The 20,968-nt window shown below is 33.7% G+C and overlaps 4 protein-coding genes across 7 annotated transcripts; 3 read left to right on the top strand and 1 right to left on the bottom strand.

Annotated features, from left to right (window-relative positions):
• Positions 1 to 116: 116 nt before the first annotated feature.
• On the top strand, positions 117 to 1,718 carry LOC143178702 (replication termination factor 2). Its single transcript, XM_076377486.1, has 3 exons — positions 117 to 529; positions 699 to 1,082; positions 1,166 to 1,718. The coding sequence occupies exons 1-3, from the start codon at positions 461 to 463 to the stop codon at positions 1,565 to 1,567; spliced, it is 855 nt and encodes a 284-aa protein (XP_076233601.1). The 5' UTR covers positions 117 to 460; the 3' UTR covers positions 1,568 to 1,718.
• Positions 1,719 to 1,870: 152 nt separating this feature from the next.
• Positions 1,871 to 7,381, bottom strand: S1p (membrane-bound transcription factor site-1 protease). Of its 2 annotated transcripts, XM_076377480.1 has the most exons (16): positions 7,110 to 7,381; positions 6,794 to 6,907; positions 6,008 to 6,546; positions 5,797 to 5,928; positions 5,517 to 5,726; positions 5,252 to 5,436; positions 4,868 to 5,165; positions 4,618 to 4,769; positions 4,267 to 4,547; positions 4,077 to 4,188; positions 3,744 to 4,002; positions 3,404 to 3,678; positions 3,053 to 3,342; positions 2,709 to 2,985; positions 2,429 to 2,628; positions 1,871 to 2,340 (listed from the first exon to the last, which is right to left on the bottom strand). In XM_076377480.1, exons 3-16 carry the CDS (start codon positions 6,530 to 6,532, stop codon positions 2,222 to 2,224), a joined length of 3,315 nt encoding a protein of 1,104 aa, XP_076233595.1. In that variant the 5' UTR covers positions 6,533 to 6,546; positions 6,794 to 6,907; positions 7,110 to 7,381; the 3' UTR covers positions 1,871 to 2,221. The 2 variants fall into 2 exon arrangements, with proteins under 2 accessions (XP_076233595.1, XP_076233594.1); XM_076377479.1 differs by having other exon boundaries at positions 1,871 to 2,628.
• Positions 7,150 to 14,805, top strand: Dnalig4 (DNA ligase 4). Of its 3 annotated transcripts, none has more exons than XM_076377483.1 (12): positions 7,150 to 7,362; positions 11,227 to 11,401; positions 11,471 to 11,628; positions 11,708 to 11,982; positions 12,061 to 12,375; positions 12,451 to 12,757; positions 12,829 to 12,958; positions 13,037 to 13,195; positions 13,354 to 13,542; positions 13,600 to 13,911; positions 13,990 to 14,232; positions 14,306 to 14,805. In XM_076377483.1, exons 2-12 carry the CDS (start codon positions 11,240 to 11,242, stop codon positions 14,645 to 14,647), a joined length of 2,592 nt encoding a protein of 863 aa, XP_076233598.1. In that variant the 5' UTR covers positions 7,150 to 7,362; positions 11,227 to 11,239; the 3' UTR covers positions 14,648 to 14,805. The 3 variants fall into 3 exon arrangements, with proteins under 3 accessions (XP_076233598.1, XP_076233597.1, XP_076233599.1); XM_076377482.1 differs by having other exon boundaries at positions 7,151 to 7,362; positions 13,037 to 13,294; positions 14,306 to 14,804; XM_076377484.1 differs by having other exon boundaries at positions 7,151 to 7,362; positions 12,061 to 12,300; positions 12,490 to 12,757; positions 13,037 to 13,294; positions 14,306 to 14,803.
• LOC143178700 (general transcription factor 3C polypeptide 3) lies at positions 7,998 to 11,233 on the top strand. The gene is made up of 4 exons (XM_076377481.1): positions 7,998 to 8,423; positions 8,492 to 8,677; positions 8,777 to 10,611; positions 10,724 to 11,233. The coding sequence occupies exons 1-4, from the start codon at positions 8,002 to 8,004 to the stop codon at positions 11,002 to 11,004; spliced, it is 2,724 nt and encodes a 907-aa protein (XP_076233596.1). The 5' UTR covers positions 7,998 to 8,001; the 3' UTR covers positions 11,005 to 11,233.
• Positions 14,806 to 20,968: the final 6,163 nt, after the last annotated feature.

Genomic DNA, 20,968 nt, shown 5'->3' with positions numbered 1-20,968 from the left:
TTAATTCTAAGCAAAGAGCAATTTTTTGGTAGCTTGTGTAGTTCGTTTTGTACATTATTGTAGAAGTTTCGGAATAGTGTATGTCGTTGCCAACACATGAAAGTCCCTAGATGCCCAAAAAAGTTTTTTGATAATATTTCGAAAACAAAAGGTGAGCAATTAAAAATAATTGATGAGCAATTATGGGCAATTAAAGAGCAATTTTTTGACCTATGTTTTATTGGATTTGGTTACTAGTGTGAGCTAACTTCACATGGGTTAAAAAAGGAATATGTAAATAACTGGCGCATTGGATTAGAAGGTTTTGGTTCTATGACCAAGCTTTGAAATAAGTCGATAGTTTGAGGGTCGCTAATAGTGAATTGTGAGTCTCTGCTGTAGTTCATAATAGTATTTGACGTAGATGTTGTCAAACGCAAACAATTTCTAATTATTATTTGTTTGTGAATCGCGTAACACCATGGGTTGTGATGGTGGAACTATTCCTCGTAGAGACGAGCTTGTGAGAGTTAAAAAGAAGCCAGAACAGGTAATTTAGTATTTATGTTTCCGCACGATTTTTATAGTTAGTATTCTTTCTAATTTACACGTGTAAAATCTCATGCTTTTATACATGCATAATAGTTAACCTCAAATTTTATCTGTCAGTAGAATATCTGAATGATGGTAAACTTATGTATTAATATAATTGTTTGCAGAAAGACAAAGCAGCAGAATTAGCATTTAAATGGAGACATTGCGCAATAAAGCAATTGCCACTGCAACAGCCTGTAGTAGGTTGTGCTTTGGGTCGCTTGTATAGCAAGGAATCAGTGTTGGAAGGTCTTTTAGATAGGAGTACACTTCCAGAATCAGCTCAACATATTAAAACCTTGAAAGATGTTAAGAATTTGAACTTGACAGCAAATCCAGCATTTGAAAGTAACGTGGCAGAAAAGGGAGACTGTTACACAGATGGAGGAAAAAGTCCATATATTTGTCCAGTTATTGGATTAGAAATGAATGGGAAATATAAATTTTGTTTCCTCTGGTCGTGTGGCTGCGTCATGAGTGAACGTGCACTTAAACAAGTCAAGACTACAGTAAGTAATTGTATTTAGCATGTAAAGACAATTTTTAAAAAAGATAAAAATGTGTAATTATTGTTTGGAATGCTTTTTTTTAGATATGCCATCAATGTCAACAACCCTTCACTGCAACAGACATTGTTATCATAAATGCAGAAGGTGATGATCTAAAATTAATGGAAGAAAATGTGACAGTAAGGAAAGCTGCACAGAAGAAGTCGAAGAAACAGAAGCACAATGAAGATAGTCAAACACAAGACAGTAAACAAGATGAGGTTCCAAAAAAGAAGATTAAAAAGGAGGATAAAGTAGCTCCTGTTAAAATCAACAGTAATAGAAGTGAAGCAGAAGATCCTGCATATAAAAAAGTTAAAGAAAACTATAGTGTAGCCAAAGATCCTAAAGCATCAGAAGTTTTCAAAAGTATTTTCACCACCCATAAGTCTGCATCTGAACAAGACAGAGCACATTGGATTACATATAATCCCTTTTACAATTAAAGTATTACTTATTTTAATGTAAAAAATATTAAAAGCATATTATTTATAGATATAGAGGATACATACAGATAAATAAAATTGCAAATAAGGAAATATTTGTATATCATTAAATAAATTGTTTTATGTACAAAGAAGGAATGGTCTCAATATTTTTATCATTTCTTAAATTATCTCTAGGAATCATGTAATTCATTTTGCTAAATAATAATATCCTTTAATAAAAAATACTGCATTACTATATATTGGAATAAATTTTTGTAATAAAAATTATACAAACATAATTATAATATATCACAAGTTAATAACAGTGGAAAATAACCTTATTCTATGTTTTTTACGCATGTATACTTCACTGTAAGCAAATATGCATTCTGTATACTTAAAATCTAAAGCATTTAAAAAAATTAAATACACAAACATATAAAATGCTATTAATTTAAAATTATATTTTTGTAATCGATTGGAAATGTGTACTTCTTTATTTATGTTTTCATTTAAATAATTAGCATTTCTGTGTGTTTCATATAATTAATAATGCATAAAGTTTATCAAAATTATTTATATAATATTTCGATTTATGTTGGGTACTGTATATTTAAAGGTACATAATATAGTTCCTTTATTTTCGAAGCATTCACCACAGATAATTGGACATTATCTCGCATTAGTCAAAGATTTCTCATATACAAAGTCACATTTGAGGCACTCTGCGTACAGAAATCGTTTGTATAACTCCGCGTAATCTACCAACTGTTCGTTTTCTTCGAGAATGCCTTTTTGATATTAAGTAATTCCATCGATTTAATAAATAGAGGACAATACTTCCTATAATAATAATTCCTGCCATGTAACTCCACTTACTTGGAAATATTTCATTATTATCTTGCGCATTTTGTTCTAATTCAGCAATAATGTCATTTCGCTCTGCATGATGCAGCGTAGGAATATTCGCGCCGCCAACTCGTCTTCTAAGCCATAAAGAATTTGAATCTTGTAAAATCGGATTTACTGCAATTATTGCATCACCCACGGATAATAATTTCTGAGGTTTATAAAGATTTCTAAAATCGGATTGAGTACATATATCATTATTATGAATTCATAAATTGTCCTAGAATTTTATAAATTTATAATCACTTACATAGGAACAGATTTATTTAATGGTACTGGAATAGCAAGAGAACTGCTAGGGCAAGATGGAAGCGGTCGAATATGACCAGCATTAGTATTTTCTGGCTGCAATACTTTGCTGTGTCGTCTTAAGTGACTTCCTTCCATACGTTGTGGTAATTCATTAATGTCTAAAACACTATGCTTTTCAAGAACTTTTGCCTTGGTTTTGCTTTCGTCCGTAAATACAGTTGCAACGTGGCCTGTTGTTGTATATTCCAATATAGCATCAAGCATCCAAAAACAAGCTAAGAAGAGATTACATTATTATCATGTATTGCAAATAAATACGTTCACTTTTTTGTCAGAACATACGTTTTTGTAAGTGACTATCATCGATGCAATTAGAGTCCCCATATACTACGATTCTACCTGGCGCAACATTGATTTGATCTTTCATATTATTTTTCTCTGAGTTTTCTTTATCAGGTATCACGTTGTCAACATGACTATCGTCAGAAATTTGTTTAATATTCTTATAACCGCTTGTTTGAAAGAGTCCCAGAATTGGCACCGACATTGTAGATTTTATTTCAGATTCTAGCAGAAGCTCTTGTCCTTGATCGTGTAATTCCACGTATAAAATAACTCCATCTTTTGGAAATCTGAGCCAATAAAAAACTTAATAAGCGTCATTTCATTATTAATTTATTAAAATGATCGTACCGAGTAATTGTAGTGCCAGAAGCAAAAGTAACAGGTGGATGTTGACCGAGAGTAAATTGACCATTGCGCACTTGATCTCCAAATGCTATTCCCCAATTAGGATATAATAAATCATTTAGAGCTGGTATATTTGCGCCTCCTGTATCTGGTATCCACCACTGTCGAGTGTTCTCATCGTAAAATTTTACTTTTCTCATGACAGTGACATTATACCAATCTGCAAATATTATTACAGAGAGACCTTCTTCTTCTACATCTCGTTTTAGTTTAGTTACCTAAAATAAATCAATAAAATTAAAAAACATTACTGGAAGTTCTAAAACAGATATTGTAGTATTACCTCCTCAGGAAAAAATTCTTCCTCTGTATCTACAACAAGTAAAGTACCATAGTTTCTGGCATTAAAGCAAGTGAATGGAGCACCGAGTACTTCTAAATAATAACCAGCATTACGTAAATGCTGGTACATATCCTTAAAATTAGTATGAATATGATCGCCATTCCAATCGAGAGGATCATCCTTTGCTTTTAAGTCATCTCTTGGAAAATATCCCGGAGGATAACGCAGATTATGATATTGATCCCACAGAATGCGCTTACTGTTAAACACATAACATTAGTTTAACATACTTCTACAATGATATTCAGAAACTCTGTTTTTTTAAATACTCACTGGCGAGGAGGTGTAGGAATAACTTTTGCTTTTAAAGGCAATTCTATTTTAGATTGTCTAGGCTGTTCTTCTCCATCACTTGGCGGTGACTCAATTGTAACAGATATATGACCTACATATAAAGTTCAATTGTGCAGAATAACTTTACACGAAATTTTCTAAACAGAAAAATAAGTAATGCTTTTTTAACCTTGTGCTATGCCTTGCCAGTCTCGAGCAGATGATGGAACTGTTATCGCAACTGCTAACCATCCAGACCATGGCCAAAGGACATCACTATGAGTTACGGACACATCGATTCGATCACCATTACCATTTCCAATATATGGATGCCATATGAGATCCGCTACGTGCCCAGATACTCCCAAGCCATTTATTATAGTTATATTTACAATTGTTGGCATTCCAGTATGATAGACGGCTTGTGTACAGTATGGCCACATATACTGGCATTCGGTTAAATCTATGTAGCTGAGAATAGAATTTTTCAATTGAAAACAAGCAAAAGACATTGTCTACCACAATATAAAAAATTGATTACCTCGGACTGAGTGTAGCGATTGGTGTATAAGAACGAAGAAAATGGAATGCTCGTAATAGATCCAATTTTCCTGCGCCTTGCTCGAACATTCCAACTCCGGGTAAACGGCGCGCAGAACCGAGCAATGCTTGTTTCATACTAGCTGGAGTTACCTAATGATCCATACAATTTTCGATTATCATCAGTTTCGATTATATATACATATGTGAGAGATAATAAACAGAAAAGCATAAATCTGAGATGTAATTACTCTTTGTTTAACATTTTGTGATCCATCTGCTTGTACAAACCCGCTGGCTAACAGTGCTACAGCTCCCGCGACAACAGGACTAGCAACGGAAGTTCCAGACAGTGTTCTGCAACCTGTTTGTAATGCAGATCCTCGTACTTCCGAGCCATATGTGACTAAATCAGGTTTGACTCTACCATATCCAGATGGTAATTCCCAAGTTGTCATACCTCGCGATGAAAACCTTGCTATCTGATCTTCCCAATTAATTCCACCCACTCCAATAACGTCCATTTGATCCGCGGGATTGTTTAAGGTACTATATCAAAGGAAAGAAGTTCACTTATGAAGAATAATAACACATTATGAAAGTGGGAAGAATAATGATGAGCTATAGTTCTTTACCCATACAAAGGTCCATCATTGCCAATTGCAGAGACCATGATTACACCATTTGCTGTTAACTCCCATACTTTATCAACAAATGGATGATCCATAAAGTCTGGTCCCCCAATGCTAAGATTCAATACTGTAACTTTAGTCAAAATAGCATAATTAAATGCATCCAAGAACCAAGATGTGTATGATATCTATGAAAAAGTAAAAGTTTACAGTATTTAGGATTAAGTAGAAAATGAATATATGTAATAATACAATATCTTAAAGGTACCTGAGTATTAGTGAAAACACGAAAAATATGAAGTTCAGCATCTGGTGCAAAGCCAAGGCAATCTATACAAGATGATGCAATAACTCCAGCTACAAATGTTCCGTGACCTAAACTATCTTCTAATGTTTTCTCATTTGTCCAATTCGAACGTTCTTTAATCTTTTTAAAATGTGGATGACTAGCTGCCAATCCAGTGTCAAATATTGCTACCTAATAGTAATCATTAGATGTATGTTTTTTTCCAATTAATCTTACAAAGATTTCTCTTAGTACTAATTACCTTAACACCATTTCCAGTCACACCCATTCCCCATAAAGCATCAGCTTGAAGTATGGTTGTAATTTGTCTAGATATAGCTCTTAATAATCTACGTGATGTGTGACGATTGGTTGACTGCCAAAATTGACTGTCCTAGAATTTATATCATACTTTAGTATAAAAAAGTTTTATTCAATTTAAATCAATAACAATTTTTAATTTAAGAACTTACATAATTGTTAATTTTTCTTTTAAAATTCTTATATTCTGGAAAATCAACATCTTCTGATGCATTGACAAATTTCAAACTTCTTTGTACAAGTCTTTGAGGAGTCACTCTTCTTATAAGAGGATGATCAGTCAAAGCATCAAGGCCACTATGTTTATCTGTTTCTTCTAAGAGTACAACATCAAAATCACTAGGAAAATTGCTAGCCAAATTATTACGAAATAAAATTTTCCAGTTATAAACACCAGAAGTATTCAATGCAGCTCTTATATAATTTTTACGTGTTTGTGGTTTGTAATAGCCCTTAAATGCAACAATATACTCATTTTCAATAATTCTGCTAGTGAAATGGACTTTCACTTGTTCTGGTCCATTGCGATGACATCGTGTTTTAACTGTAGTATGAAGTTCAGGATTTGTAAAGTTCTGGTTATCAAGCAAACAGTTTACTTGATTGTGCGATATTTCAATCACAATACCAAATAACAATAATAAAGAGATATATAGCCAACATATGTGTGGCTTCATACTATTAATATCAACTAAAAAACAAATAAAAAGCATTCATTAATCATTATATTTTATCAACTTTATAACAAAACTGTTGTGATAGTTTATTCTAATCTTAAGAATTAGTGACGGAAATGGATTGTTATACAAGTATCTATTGTAAAACATACGACAATATTACATATAAAAAAATTAAATTAAAAAAAATTTAAATAATTGATATATTTCATTTCAATTATGCAAAACTAATTGTGTTATAATATAATTTGAATATCTTACATGTAGTAGAGAGGCATAATTTATTAGACAGTATTTTCCGTAATCATGCTTCTTTTTAATATTTCAAGAAACAAGGAGATAAGTCTTTTTTTAATTGGCAAATGTTTAAGGGATCTAAAAAAGACGTAATGACGTTCTGTTATTGACAAATTCTTGTTTTGATGTCATAACCTCAACATTCTTAAAGTAATGATCTGCTTTGATCGAAAAAATGAAACGTTAGAAACATGCATTTTGACTTAACATTTGTGTTTCTTAGTTCTTCGAAGTATAATCGTTATGCTTTATTACATTATTACGATTAAATAGTACCTACGAGCAACGTCAAAGAAACCATAATGCAAACTATTATCGTACTGTTTACAGAACTTCACATTGCACAGTGCTGATGTCAGTGAATTATTAGATTTGACCAGATTTGACTGGTCGGACTATCTTTCCAACTATAAAAGAATTAAAACACGTCAGTCGTATAGGTACTGTGTTGAAGAAAAGTTTACTCTACACAGATGCATTTGTTTTGACGGAAAAATTTCGTGTCAACTACATCAAATAAAAAATCAGCGAAGGTAAACAATTACGCAATAACTTAACCTCTCATAAATATTTATTTTTGAATAAATACGTTATTTTTAACAAGTGCAATGACTCTTACACCTGTACGTTATCAATAAAGAAATTTGAAATCTGAAATTCTACGTTCTTTATACATATACAATTTAATTTTACAATTAAGCACGCGATAATTAAGTGTCAAAAAATGATAACTACTAGAACTTACTATCCGGATATCCGAGTACATCCGAGTACTCTAAATATTCATTATAAATCGAATTTGGATTCAAAACCCGAGCCTGAGTACTCGAGTATTCAGATTTAGATAAAAGTATTTGAGCTTAGACTCAAGTATTCGAATATTCGAACTTGAATTCGAGTACTCGAGTATCCGAACTTGGATTATCTTTGTTAATCACAAAAATATATACTGCTGTTTTTATTTTAATCTAAAATTAATACAGTTTACATACTTTAAGATATATTCAAGGACTTAGTAAGAGCTGAAAGAACCACTTGCTTAACAAGAATATTTTGCCTACCCTATATATTTATAAAATTGCTTTATGTATTTTATGGCACTCTACACAATTATTTAAAATATATATTTAACAAAGGATTATAGTGTTTTACATAGAGAGTGAACACTTATAATGGCATCTAATACAAACATTAAAATGGAAGAGGACACAGTGATTGAAATCAGTTTATCACCGTCCACTGACAAAATTGATGAAATAGTAAATGAAAAGAGTGCATTAGCACCAGTGATCATAGAAGAACTTGATGAAAATGCTCTGAGTAACATGGATGTAGACATGACTGAATTTGTTGAAGCAAAAGCTTTGGAGATTAAAGACATATCACAAAATGTAGTACCAGATATTTATTCTGAACAAAGCAGTTCTATCACGGATGTCACTGTGGATACAGAAAATCAAGAAGTATTATTAACAACAGATGAAGAAGATCAATTAACGAAACAGTTTTTAAATGGAGAACTGACATTCTCAGAGTATTCTTCAAGAATGGATCAAGATATAGATCTAGAAACAACAGAGATTGATTCTACTAGGTAGTACTCCAAAAATTAGCTTTACTCTTTTTATAAAACATCTGGAAAACATAGTATGTTCTTTGCAGAGTTGATAATGATAATGAAGAAGTGGGAACAAGTAAGATGACTCATCAGAAAACATCAAGAGGACGGTATAAGCGTAGAAAAAGGACGCTTCCTCCATTTCTTCAAGGTCTTATGGGTGAAGCTAACTTAAGATTTGCAAGAGGAGAAACAGCATTAGCTGCTCAAATATGTATGGAAATAATTAGGCAAGTGATCTTCCTAAAATGATAAATGCAAGTTTGTACCATACTGAGATTATGAAACGAAAGGATATAAATAATGTAAAGGTTCTAACTCTCTTTTAGACAAGTACCAAGTGCTCCAGAACCATTTCACACATTGGCAATGATATATGAAGCAGATCAACCAGAAAAGTCTTTACAGTTCGCTTTGATAGCAGCACATTTGAGTCCTAAAGATGCTGATCAGTGGGTACGATTGGCTACTATGTCACTAGAAAGTGGAGATATCAAACAAGCTATAACATGTTATACTAAAGCAATTCAAGCAAGCCCAAAAGACATAACTTTATATGAAGCGCGAGCACGGCTTTTAGAACGAAATGGAGACAAGAGATCTTTCTTAAAGGGATACTCAAAGTTACTTCATCAATTGGAACCTGAGAATGGTGAACAAATAATTAAATATGCTAAAATGTTAGCTAAACGGTACATGGAAGAAAATAATAATGAACAAGCTTTAGAAGCAATGGAAAATATTTTTTCAAAGTGTCCCAGTTTCATCACCTTGGAAGAAGTTAATATCATGACCGAAATATTAATAGCATTAAAACAGTTTAAGAGATGTTTGAACATTTTGACTACATACACTAGGATTTGGGTAAAATATAAGAATGATGAAGAGAATGCTGATACAAAGATAAAAAAGTTTGATGAAAAGAAAGATGGAGCAGAAGATCAGAACATACCTGAAATAGAAGCTTGTGGAATACCCGATGATGTCGTTGTTGATTTGAGGGCAAAATTTCTTGTAACTCTTATTGAATTAGATCAAATGAAACTAGCAGAAAAACTTTTGCCCAGTTTTTATTCGAATGAAAACCCAGAAATTTCTGGAGATCTTTTCTTAGACATAGCAGAAACTTTGATGGGAAAAAAGGAATTTGATCATGCTTTAAAGTTGTTAGATCCACTAGTGAATAGTACTAATTATAGTTTAGCTGCAGTGTGGCTACGACATGCAGAATGTTGGGTCGGTTGTAAAGATGCAAAAAAAGCTATAAAATCGTATGAAGTTGTTAGAAAATTATCGCCTCAGCATCTAGGTGCACGGACAGCTCTAGCTAAACTATACGAATCAAAGGGTCAGTTCAGTAAAGCAATAGAAGTCCTTGACCAAGATCCTGAATCAGATGCTTTAGATCCTCAAGTACTTTATAAGCGAACTTTGCTCCTATTTAAAGTAAAAAGATACGATGAATATTTTCGATCGGCTATGCTACTTTTTTCTAGACATTGTAGTTACATAAGAAACAAAGTCGAATTAAATGTGTTAAGTAGAACGTATGTAGTACGCCAACGATTAGAGTCATTGAAACTTCATCGATTGTCCCGAGGAGAGAAAATTGAAGACGAAAATGTGCCAGTGTTTCTTAACGCTACAGAACTTAGTGAGAAAGATGAATATTTATTGCTTTTGCAAATGTGTAAACTTGCTTGCAGATTAAAAAAGTACAGTCTTTTAGAAAGAATCTGTATGAGTGCTTTAACGTCAAAGAAATTTGAGAAGAGAAATACACATATTATGTTTTTGTGCTTGCTTTCCTGCATTTACAATAATGATTCCTATCATGGATACAACATTGTGCGACTGCTAATACGTGTTTGTCAGAAGCCAAACTTATGGAATTTATTGAACATTATTATTCAAAAGGCACAGGATTCTAGACACAATAGGTTTATCATGCGCCTTCTTGGACGGGAAGATGTATTTTCATATTTGAATATAATGCATGCAAATAATTGTCTTGTGTCTGGGACATATAAATATGCCCTGAATGATTATATTTCTCTGTTCAAAATAGCACCAAGTGCTTTATTAGCATTACTGATTGGTGTAACTCAGTTGCAAATGGCTTGCCAAAAATTATCTGTTAAAAAAAATCAGCTTGTAATTCAAGGTAAATACAAGATTACATATATGAACTATATTTTATTGAGGAAACAAAAAACTGTTTTACTAAGAAATGTTTTCAACATATTTTTCTTATACCTTGAATTCTTTTGTTTTAGCTATTGCCTTTCTGAAAAAATATTCTCAATTACGAGGCAAAGATGGCAAACAAGAAACGTATTACAATATGGCCCGTGCATTTCATCAGATTGGTTTATTACCAGCAGCTGTACATTTTTATAAATTAGCACTTAATGAAGATCCTGGAGAAGTAGTTAAAGAAAATGCTAATCTTTTAGACTTGAAACGAGAAGCAGCGTTTAATTTACATCTTATTTATTTGCATTCAGAAAATCATTTATTAGCAAGAATGTATCTTGAAAATTATATTACAATATAATTTAGAAATATTAGTTTATTTCATTATTTGTATAAAATTTCTAATTTATATATGTATAAGGAACTTAATTGTAAGAGAAACTGCACAAATGTAAATAAATATGTATACATTTTTATACAAATTCAATCACTTGTATAATTATTTAATATCTTATAATTCAATTATTTATTTATTTATTTATATAAACACGCTGTTATATGATTGATTGCTATTGTTTTTCAGACTTGTAGGTGAAATGACTCTGACTTTGGCTAGTAAAATTGAGTTTAAAAGATTATGCAAAGTCTTAGAAGAAGTTACAAAAGTGCAAGGAGAAAAGAAGACTGAAATTTTAAGGAAATTCATTCAAGCGTGCCGCAACATTAGTCAAAAGATAAAAACGGAGTTACCAGATGCGGTATAATTGTGCACTCTTCCTTCTTAATAATTAAATATATAAGTCACTTAATTGAATTTATATCACTAGGATGTATCACTCTTTCCTATATTAAGATTAATTTTACCACATCTGGAACGAGAACGTGGGCCAAGTAATTTGAAAGAGAAATCGCTTGCCAATCTCTATGTTCGTGTGTTCTGCTTGGGTAAAAATAGCAAGGATGCAATTAATCTTGTACAATATAAGTGAGATTATTATTTGCATCTTTTTCTTAGTATTTTTATTATAATTTCATTAGATGAAAAAGAAAACCAATTGTTTTAGGACTCCAATAGCAAAAAAGATTGCAGGAAGTGATTTTGCAGCAAAAGCTTATTCGATTTTGCAAAATCGTTTACCACGAGATAGTTCTGATTTTTCAGTAGAACGAATTAATTTGTTTCTTGATAGTATATCTTCTCCAGACGAAACTGGCCAAGAAAAAGATAAAACGTTTAGTGTTTTACTAGAGAAAATAAATGCACTGGAATTTAAATGGATTACACGAATAATTCTTAAAGATTTAAAACTTGGCATTGGAACAAAGAAAATATTAGATGGTATATTTTCTTTCTACCATTTATTATAGCTTTAGTAACTAATGGAAATCTGTGTTTATAAATAATATATTGTTTCAGTTTTCCACCGAGATGCCAACAAATTATTTGATGTTTCATCAAATTTACGTCATGTATGTGACACATTATATGATCCTCAATTGAGATATCAGCATAATATCACAGTATTTTCTCACTTTAAACCCATGCTATTAGAAAGGTGTAAAATTGAAGATGCAGAGAAACTTTTCAGTAAAGGTGAACAGTATTTCGTACAATGCAAATATGATGGTGAACGATCTCAAATGCATATGAAAGATGGTAAATATAAATATTTTACAAGACAAGGATATGATATTACAAATAATCCTGGTTATGGAGAAACTAGTTCTTCAGGTATGACTTCTATACGTACATTATACATGATCTTATTTTTGACTAATAAAGCTAAAACGGAATCCCTCATTGTAGGTTTTATGAGTAGTGTCTTCAATCGACTTTTAAATTCAGAATGTAAATCAATAATTTTGGATGGTGAATTAATGGGTTGGCACAAAGAAAAGAAATTAATGGGCTCAAAAGGAATGAATTATGATGTTAAAAAACTTTCTGAAAATAGCCACCACCAACCATGTTTTGTTGCATTTGATGTTCTTTTGTACAATGATGTTTTACTTGATAATGAGTCTTACGAAGAAAGGTTGAAAATCCTTAAAAAAGCCTTTAAAGAAGAAGAGGGTTGTTTAATGCTGTGTAAATCTAGTAACGTTTCAAATAGGTATATTATTCAATACTAGCAGTCTTAAAAATAAATTTCACGTGTATAATTATAATTGTCTTTTTCTAAAGCGTGGAGGTATGTAGCGCATTTAATGAAAGCATGAAGAATAAAGAAGAAGGAATTGTATTAAAAAGATGTGATGCTATATACAGACCAAATGTACGGGACGGTAGCGGTTGTTACAAGATAAAAGCTGAGGTAGCATTTCTTCCTTTCAGATCTTATATTATACTACTGATTTACACTTCCTTTTCTTATGAAGAATTATTTTTTCAGTTCTCTGATGATCTAGTGGAAGACGTAGATTTGCTTATTCTCGGTGGTTACTATGGAGAAGGAAGATTTATGGGTTTAATCAAAAGTTTTTTAATGGGAGTAGCTTCTTCAGCAAATATTCCAGGAGAAAATCCTTCAAAATTTATGTCCGTCGTATCAGTTAGTAATGGTTTTTCTATTAATACATTGACAGAACTAGGGAAAAGATTTGAAAAAAAATGGAAATCAGAGTGTCCTCCAAACGTTATTCCTCCTAGAGTAAGTTTTTTCTTAAAAACGATTGTTTGTGTAGATGTGTCAATGTTAATCTTTTCTAGCTTGATAAACCACCATTATGGGTTCGTCCTGAGGAGTCTATTATAGTGACTGTGCGTGCCTCAGAAATGACACGAAGTAACGATTATCCAACAGGATACAGTTTACGATTTCCTAGAGTAATGAGAGTTAGAGATGACAAACCATGGTACGCCGTTTGCACTGAAACAGAATTGCTGTCGCTAATTAAAGTACGTACATTTGAATTACTCTATCATTCAAATATGTATATTTAAATTATTATTCAGGATACACGACCAATTCAAAAATTAACGAAACGAGAAGTGGATTACGATGATATAGAAGATGCTCCTGAACCTAAAGTGAGTAGAACAAAACGACGTTCAATAAATTCAACAGAAAATGTAACGTCAAGTATCTACGACAATCCACCGATTTATATTTCACGACTTCTCTATGGTAAAGAAATTTGTGTGATAAATGGAAATGACGAGCTGCCTAAAGAACAAATTGAACAAACTCTCTTGCAACACAGAGCGAGAGTTGTACAGAATCCATTGAAAGATAATTACTGCATTATACTTGGCAACATCAGAACGGTAAAATTGTTTTCCTTTCGTTATTAGTACATCATTAATTGTACTCAAGTACTCAGCATGTGAACTTGAATTTTCCAGGCGAGAGCAAATAACATCATACAAAGTAAAATGTATGATGTGGTAACAGTAGATTGGTTCAAACGTGTTATCAAAGAAGAAAATTGGTCGTCTTTACAAGATTTCCTACCGTGGGATTTGATATGTTGTCGCGAATCAACGAAGCAGCGATTAGAACAGCATTATGATGAGTTTTATGATCATTATACTACAGATGCAGATGAAGAGAGTTTGGGACGTTCTTTTAAAAAAGTAGAAGAAACGGTACGATTTTAGTTGCTGCATTTCTCTAGGATTGTAAATTAAGATTTTTAATAATTTTAAAAATTATTTTTAGGCAAATACTATAGAAATTGATCGCGCACAAATGAAAGAATTAGATGCAGAATTGTTTGGCAACAGAATATCACCTTATTCCATATTTCGAGATATTGTGGGGTATTTCAATGATGAATCAGATTCTTCAAAATATAAATTTCGTTTTATGACTGGAACAATTAAGGAAACTATAGATGATACTGTAACGCATGTGTTTGTTAAAGATAATTCAATTAATATTGAACTTCGAACTTCAATTCTTAAGTTACAGCCGTCGTTAGCAGTTGTTAAAAGCGAGTGGATCATGGAATGTTTCAGAAAAAATGAACTTATTCCAGTTACAGAATATCTTCTTCAATAAAAATTTATGATAGATATTCATTGTTACAGATTATGCAATTTATTTTTAATGACTTTTCTATTGTACTGTTACTTTTTGTAATTAAAATGAATATACATGTAAATAAATTTCTGACAAACAACGATGAAAGATATAATTTTGGAATTGAGTCATTTGCAAAAGCAAAATTTGGCATTTAAGTTGTAGCCGGGCTATTTGTAACATAGACACCGAAAATATACAGATTCGTTTTAGCTCGTATTTTCGTTAAGCGCTAAGAAACTGGGTACTAGTTGGAGTGACAGTTAGACAGTTCGCTCATTTAATATTCTGCTTTCGAAATATTTCTTCTCAGTTCAAGTCGGCACACTTACTGTTCTTGTTTTATTTCATCGGAATGCGTGCAAAATGCGGAGGCGAAGGGATGATGCAGCTGCGACGTTTCCCTCACAAAGCCTACCATTCAAAGAGATTCTCGAGCAGATTAAGTCTTTATGAAAACGAAAACCGTCGCGTCGACCAACGTGTCCATCACGTTATCAATTTCAAATGTTAAGATTCCTATCATTTTTCTAAATTTACAATCTGTTTCTCATTAAATCAAATCTGAATTTAAATCTCTTTTTCTAGAGGCCCAACATACTGACAATTAGTATAGAAACGTTTATTTGATTTTCATAAAATACTGAAGAACAGAAAAAACCAGTATATCATAATATATACACATATCAAGTAGATACACCGTTATCAAACAGTAAAATATCATTTATCAAGTAGAAAAAATCGTAGCTCCGTGTTCACGTCTACGAGCTCAAGCCAAAGAGCCCATTCGAAACGGTCATCATTCCTCTTTTTCGCTGACCGAATTGTAGCTGAAAATTTTCGTCGAAGATGTATACCGTGGTATCGCGTGATGTATGGGTAGCGTTAACCGTTGCGGATATCTCGTTAGCGTAAAGGAAGCTTTCGTCCAGTCGGGTCAGAATATAATATATGAATATGACTGACGGCTCGGCGTCCGTGGAAGAGTCTACTTATAGACACTTCACCTACGGACACGACACGTATTAATCGAGTTTCAGATTTTCCAACGGCGTCCAACCGAACGAGGGGACGCGTCACTCCTGCACCACATCCAATTTATTCGCGGAGTTCTCGCCGCTAACTCGGTACCTGCCAATTACGCGTACTCGTTACTGTTGTTCCTCGCGTTTCATCGTAACGCGTTAAATTTGCGATTTAACCGTTCACGCCTGGATTCCGTGTTTATCGATGCCTGTGAAAGAATCGTTTCAGCCACCGCTGGTTACATCGTTCCTTACTAATGTTCCAATTTGTTCCTTTCTCGACTTTAAACGATGCATGGATACTTCCAGCACGATATACACCCCTTACCTTAAACCTCATAATTAAATGGCACACTTTATGTACTTTCTATCTACGTTATCCTCAAAATCACGAGTTCCCTTTGTAATCGCTATTAATAAATGTGTTTGATATCCCACCTAACATGACGTTCATCTGTGTATATCGTTTTCTTCTTCTGCTGTGGATGAAATTTCGACATCCCCCACCATTTCTGATTCTTCCTTGGTTCTCTAACACTGCTTGCTTCTTCGCTAAATATTTTATTGTCTCTCTTCACTGCACTGTAAGCTGTCTGGTCAGTATTGCTTACTTCCAACTCACGCTCTTCTCTGTATGTTGAAACAGACATCGATGAGGATGAAGAAGTCGAAGAGGGATAGGTGCTCGTTCTTCCTCCGTTTCTCCGGTATCTTCTGTTCCATTTATGAATATTCGTGCAAGAAGAAGAAGAAACTGGTTCTCGCTTGTGATATACAGAGTCTTGCGATAACAACATCCAAGAATGATGCCGTTTGGACGAAGATAAACTCGACGATGATGACAACATAGAATTACGAGTTCTTGTGTTATATTTGCTATACATATACTGGTTGTTCGATGTTATTGGGTAGCGAGACGATTTGTGAGACTGATACCCACATGCAGTTCGATTATTGAGAGAAGAGTTTTCGGTGAATTCTGTAGAAATAGTTGACGAACTATAAGCCGAATACGATGAGTTCCCACCACTTTTCGAGTTTTTGAGATCCCTGTATCTACCAGATTTTTTATTTCTATAGAGGACCAAAGTCGGTTTTTCCTTGTACTGTGCGACCTGCGGTTTATGTTTTGCGCAGCGAGTCTCGTGAGTCAGGGGGATTTTACGATCCATATTCTCTTTTAATCTTAAATTGTCGCATGAACAAATGCTTTTCTGCGATTGTGGATTTAGGGAAGGCATTCTGCGTTGCAATTGCGAGGAACGTGAATTGGATTTTGATGGAAATTCTTTTTTAGTATTCCACCATTGTAAATTGCTACGATTAGGTGCTCTGAAAAAAAACAGTGTCTTTTTTAAATAAGAAATTGCAATAGAATATAGTATCCATCTCAGAAAGTTACGTAACTAACTTGGTGTCACAAGAGCAAGGAAATTTGGATTGCTTTCTATAATTCGTTGTATTCTTATATACACTAGGACACGTTGAATCGAAATACTTCTGCAATCTAAAAGTCGATTGATACTTATCGGTCAAAGACTTGACATTACACGTTTGTTTTTGTTTTACAGACAGTTCTCGTTCATTACTTAAAAAGTCTTCTGTAACTTTATTATCGACAAGACATTTATTTCTTGTCTTTTCCGTATTTGACTTAGAATTCTCTATCGATTCCATTTTTTTGTGATTCATTGCTAATCCTTTTTCAATCTTAGATAAGTATTTTTGCCGTAATTCACGATACAGAATGGAATCCATGCATTCTTCTGTGATAATCGCCTTATTGAAACTGGTATCACTTAAAGATCTCCTTTTGTTTGCTCCTAAGGCACACTGATATATATCTACATTTAATTTTTCGTTAGAAAAAGCTTTATTAATTTCACTCAAACTATTCTTCCTGTGTTTCTTAGGTATGCTTTTAGATGAATGTTTCTCATTATTATTCCAATCATTTTTAAAAGTGTACCCTTCCGTAGTACTTTGAGGTGTCTCATATAATTTAATATTTGTAATTCGTACATCACGATAGTCTTTAGAGAATCTTTTTCTTGGACCTATTTCATCAACATATAGCTTAGGAAATATTTCTTCCTTCGTGAATTTAATGTCTCTAAATTACCTTCTACATTTACTTCTTCTTCGGCAGGTTGGGTGGTCGTACTAAATTTGCTACAGTCTTTACATTCAGTTTCGTTTAAAATTCCTTTGCATATTCGCGTATCGTCAGGTGATACAATATCGCTGTTTTTGTTGGACATTTTCCAATTATCAGAAACAACGTCAGGAGAAACGCGCAAATGAACGGAATGTTGCTTGTTCCGTCGTTTCTTCATAAGCTTCTCAGCACACACGATCCCGCTACAATGGCGAAAAAGGCAATGTCTACCCGATTGTTTTTTTCGTACGCTTGTCATTGATTCTGTAAACTAATTCAGGAATTTCCACCATTAAAAATTATTTTATAATAAAGAATAAATACTCTTCATCAATGTCCCTCACCTTCGTCTTTCGATTAAGTAATGATACGTAACACATACAATTTACAGATGATATATCTGGAATCGAAACGACCACAGAATCATTGATCTGTTATATGATTAGATAGATCCACGATGTTAAGACTTACAGCGATTCGCTGGAGAAGTCAAAATTACCATTGTCAATTTTAGGAAGACCTTTCCCTAGCGCAAGTACAGTTTCCGACAAGATCGCTGGATCGTTTTCGTGAAACCATTCCCGCATCCTCGTATACCCTACAAACATTAATTTGTCAATACTCTATATCTCTTGACAGGTACAACGATCTCTGTAAAGATCTACACTTACATGTCCACACGCTTTCTACAACCGCAAGCATAGACCTTGGTCTCCATTCTATGTGGAACGACCATAAAAATCGTATTTAATTTATTTGTGGATACGTTTCGAAAGAATATTATTGTCAGTGCCTTACCCTTCCTTGCATCCACATCTGCCTGGTCGGCTAAAGTACAAGAATTAGTACTAAGTATTAGAACTTTCAATTATGCCATGCACACGATATTGCTGGTCATACGATACGTAACATTCTGTAAGGAATCAGTCATGAATTGTGTTTCATATCATTTTGCAATGTATATAGTAGAAGAACAGATCCTCGCAAATATCTCGTACGTATGACCAACGTGACTCACTCTTCCCCTTTGCGGCGCAGTTCCTCCCTCATCCTTGCTTTGCAGAGGCAAGTGTATTCTCTGCAACACATATATTTTATTCTTGATAGATTCTGCATTCTTTGATGTGTATTATGTATAAGTATTGGACGACACTTACTTTTCTTTTAAGAATATCATGTACAAGAAGAACATTCCTGTGAAACCCGCGATAAATTTGCCCAAGTACCAAGCAAAATTGCCTGTACAGTGGGGCATCGCAATGCATTCGACCACTGGTTGTTAACCAGCCTTATAGCTGCATCAGAGAAGTGAAAATATTAATACGTATGTAAAAGAAGAGAAGAGTTGAAGATATTCAAGCACCTTCCCTATGTATTCACAATTATATTTCTTCAGTGGTTGTTTTAATACACCTGTAGCGAGTAGTTAAGATTTTGTAGTATTTTCCGAATGAGATCGTAAAATATTTTCCAGACATTTTATGTTTAAACTTCTTAGGGTTAGTTCGACGTGCTTGTTTGATCTATTGTTCGAATTTCAAATTATATAACACGTTTGAAACGTCGAGACCATTTCAACGTGTTTCAAGGCTTCTCGAGAGACTGTCAAACGGACTTTTTCGTTAATTTTCATGCACCACGATTTTCAGATGACCATGCCGCAAGAAGGGAAGTTTTTCGGTCGCGAACAAATGCAAAGTGCTATCGATTTGCAACTGTCAGTAACGTGTCGAAGACGCTGCCTACTTTTGATACTCGGCCTTGGTTCTTAGAAAATCATCGCGTTTTTAATACATGGATAATGTTTTCCACGAGCATTTTTCATAGATTTAACTCTGAAAAACAAGTAGGGATGATTGCACCCTTAAACACTAATAGAATAAGTGTTTATTAATATTCCTTGTAATCCAGTTCTCTGTTAGAAACAGACGCATTTTTACAAAGAGAGAAAAGTGGGGCTCAAAGAGGGCCCAATCTTAGCCACGGATATTCTGAGGTGCAACATCGCTTCAGTCATGAGTCTTCAACGGATTCGTGGCTGTCTAACGGCAGAAAGATGTTGAATGACCTGTCAACATATTTGCCGCAGTGACAACACCCTCAGGAGCAAAGCTGTCTGTGTCGATGGGGCAAAAAGGGGGGAAGGAACGTCTGAAACGACACCCCTTCGTTCCACGCTCATTAGAGCGAATTCCTCGGTGCGTTTCACGCGTGCCTACCGACCGGATGTAAATTTAAACTTGTCCGATCATTTCTTCTTTCGTCGTTCAAGAACAAAGTCGTTCACAACACGCTGTCGTCACTAACGGGAACAAGAATCCTGCCTGCAACGATTGAGACATGGAAAATATGAAATACGATGAAGAGAGCTTACTATCAACTTTACAACATGCAAATGCTGCCTTTGATTTATGACATAATCACCGAAACATTAAAATGATACACGTGCATGTACTGCTTAAAAAACCTATGGCATAGAAAACTTTTGGGCAAAAATTGGCCAACTTTGATTGGCGATAACTCTATGAATAATCATCATAGAATCATGATTTTTCTTTTAAATTAAGGCTTGAAGTCTTGACTTCAAGATACTGTATCTCGATTTGAAGGTTTAATGCACCCCTACCACTGTAATTCTTTAAATCTGAGGACATGTTTATCACATTGAAAATTGCAAAATTTGACGGAGTGCACAAACCTCATACAATTTTTTGGAGAGATGTCATTTCCAGAAGCGTAAAGTTCAATCCTTGTCCTTTAATTTAAAAAAAAAGATCAGGTCGCTACGATTTTTTTTCTCAAAGTTACAGCACCTTAAAGAAGCACCTTGCATTTTTGTCATATATTGGCACTACCCGAAGTAGTGCTGCAAAATGCAAGGGTTTCTTTAAAGTACTGTAACTTTGCGAAAAAAAATCGCAGCGACCTGATCTTTTTTTTAAATTAAAGGGGAAGGTTTGATCTTTATGCCACTGCAAACGATATCCCCGAAAAAAATTTTCGCAAATCTATGCACATCGCCAAACTTTGCAATTTTTAATATGGCAAACATGTCCTCACATTTCAAGGATTACAGTGGCAGAGGTGCATAAACCTAAAATTAAAACATAGTGCTTT

This window comes from Calliopsis andreniformis, chromosome 5 (genome assembly GCF_051401765.1).
Source record: "Calliopsis andreniformis isolate RMS-2024a chromosome 5, iyCalAndr_principal, whole genome shotgun sequence".
Lineage (NCBI taxonomy): Eukaryota > Metazoa > Arthropoda > Insecta > Hymenoptera > Andrenidae > Calliopsis > Calliopsis andreniformis.
This window is presented reverse-complemented; position numbering and strand designations above follow the sequence as displayed.

Coding starts and splice junctions, on each gene's coding strand:
- LOC143178700 (XM_076377481.1), top strand. CDS start 8,002: ATGGCATCTAATACAAACATTAAAATGGAAGAGGACACAGTGATTGAA. Junction 8,678..8,776: donor ATATGTATGGAAATAATTAG/GCAAGTGATCTT, acceptor ACTCTCTTTTAG/ACAAGTACCAAGTGCTCCAG. Junction 10,612..10,723: donor AAATCAGCTTGTAATTCAAG/GTAAATACAAGA, acceptor CTTTTGTTTTAG/CTATTGCCTTTCTGAAAAAA.
- Dnalig4 (XM_076377482.1), top strand. CDS start 11,240: ATGACTCTGACTTTGGCTAGTAAAATTGAGTTTAAAAGATTATGCAAA. Junction 13,912..13,989: donor TACTTGGCAACATCAGAACG/GTAAAATTGTTT, acceptor TGAATTTTCCAG/GCGAGAGCAAATAACATCAT. Junction 14,233..14,305: donor TTAAAAAAGTAGAAGAAACG/GTACGATTTTAG, acceptor AATTATTTTTAG/GCAAATACTATAGAAATTGA.
- S1p (XM_076377479.1), bottom strand. CDS start 6,532: ATGAAGCCACACATATGTTGGCTATATATCTCTTTATTATTGTTATTT. Junction 4,770..4,867: donor CACAAAATGTTAAACAAAGA/GTAATTACATCT, acceptor ATGGATCATTAG/GTAACTCCAGCTAGTATGAA. Junction 4,548..4,617: donor ATCGCTACACTCAGTCCGAG/GTAATCAATTTT, acceptor TTCTATTCTCAG/CTACATAGATTTAACCGAAT.
- LOC143178702 (XM_076377486.1), top strand. CDS start 461: ATGGGTTGTGATGGTGGAACTATTCCTCGTAGAGACGAGCTTGTGAGA. Junction 530..698: donor TTAAAAAGAAGCCAGAACAG/GTAATTTAGTAT, acceptor AATTGTTTGCAG/AAAGACAAAGCAGCAGAATT. Junction 1,083..1,165: donor TTAAACAAGTCAAGACTACA/GTAAGTAATTGT, acceptor GCTTTTTTTTAG/ATATGCCATCAATGTCAACA.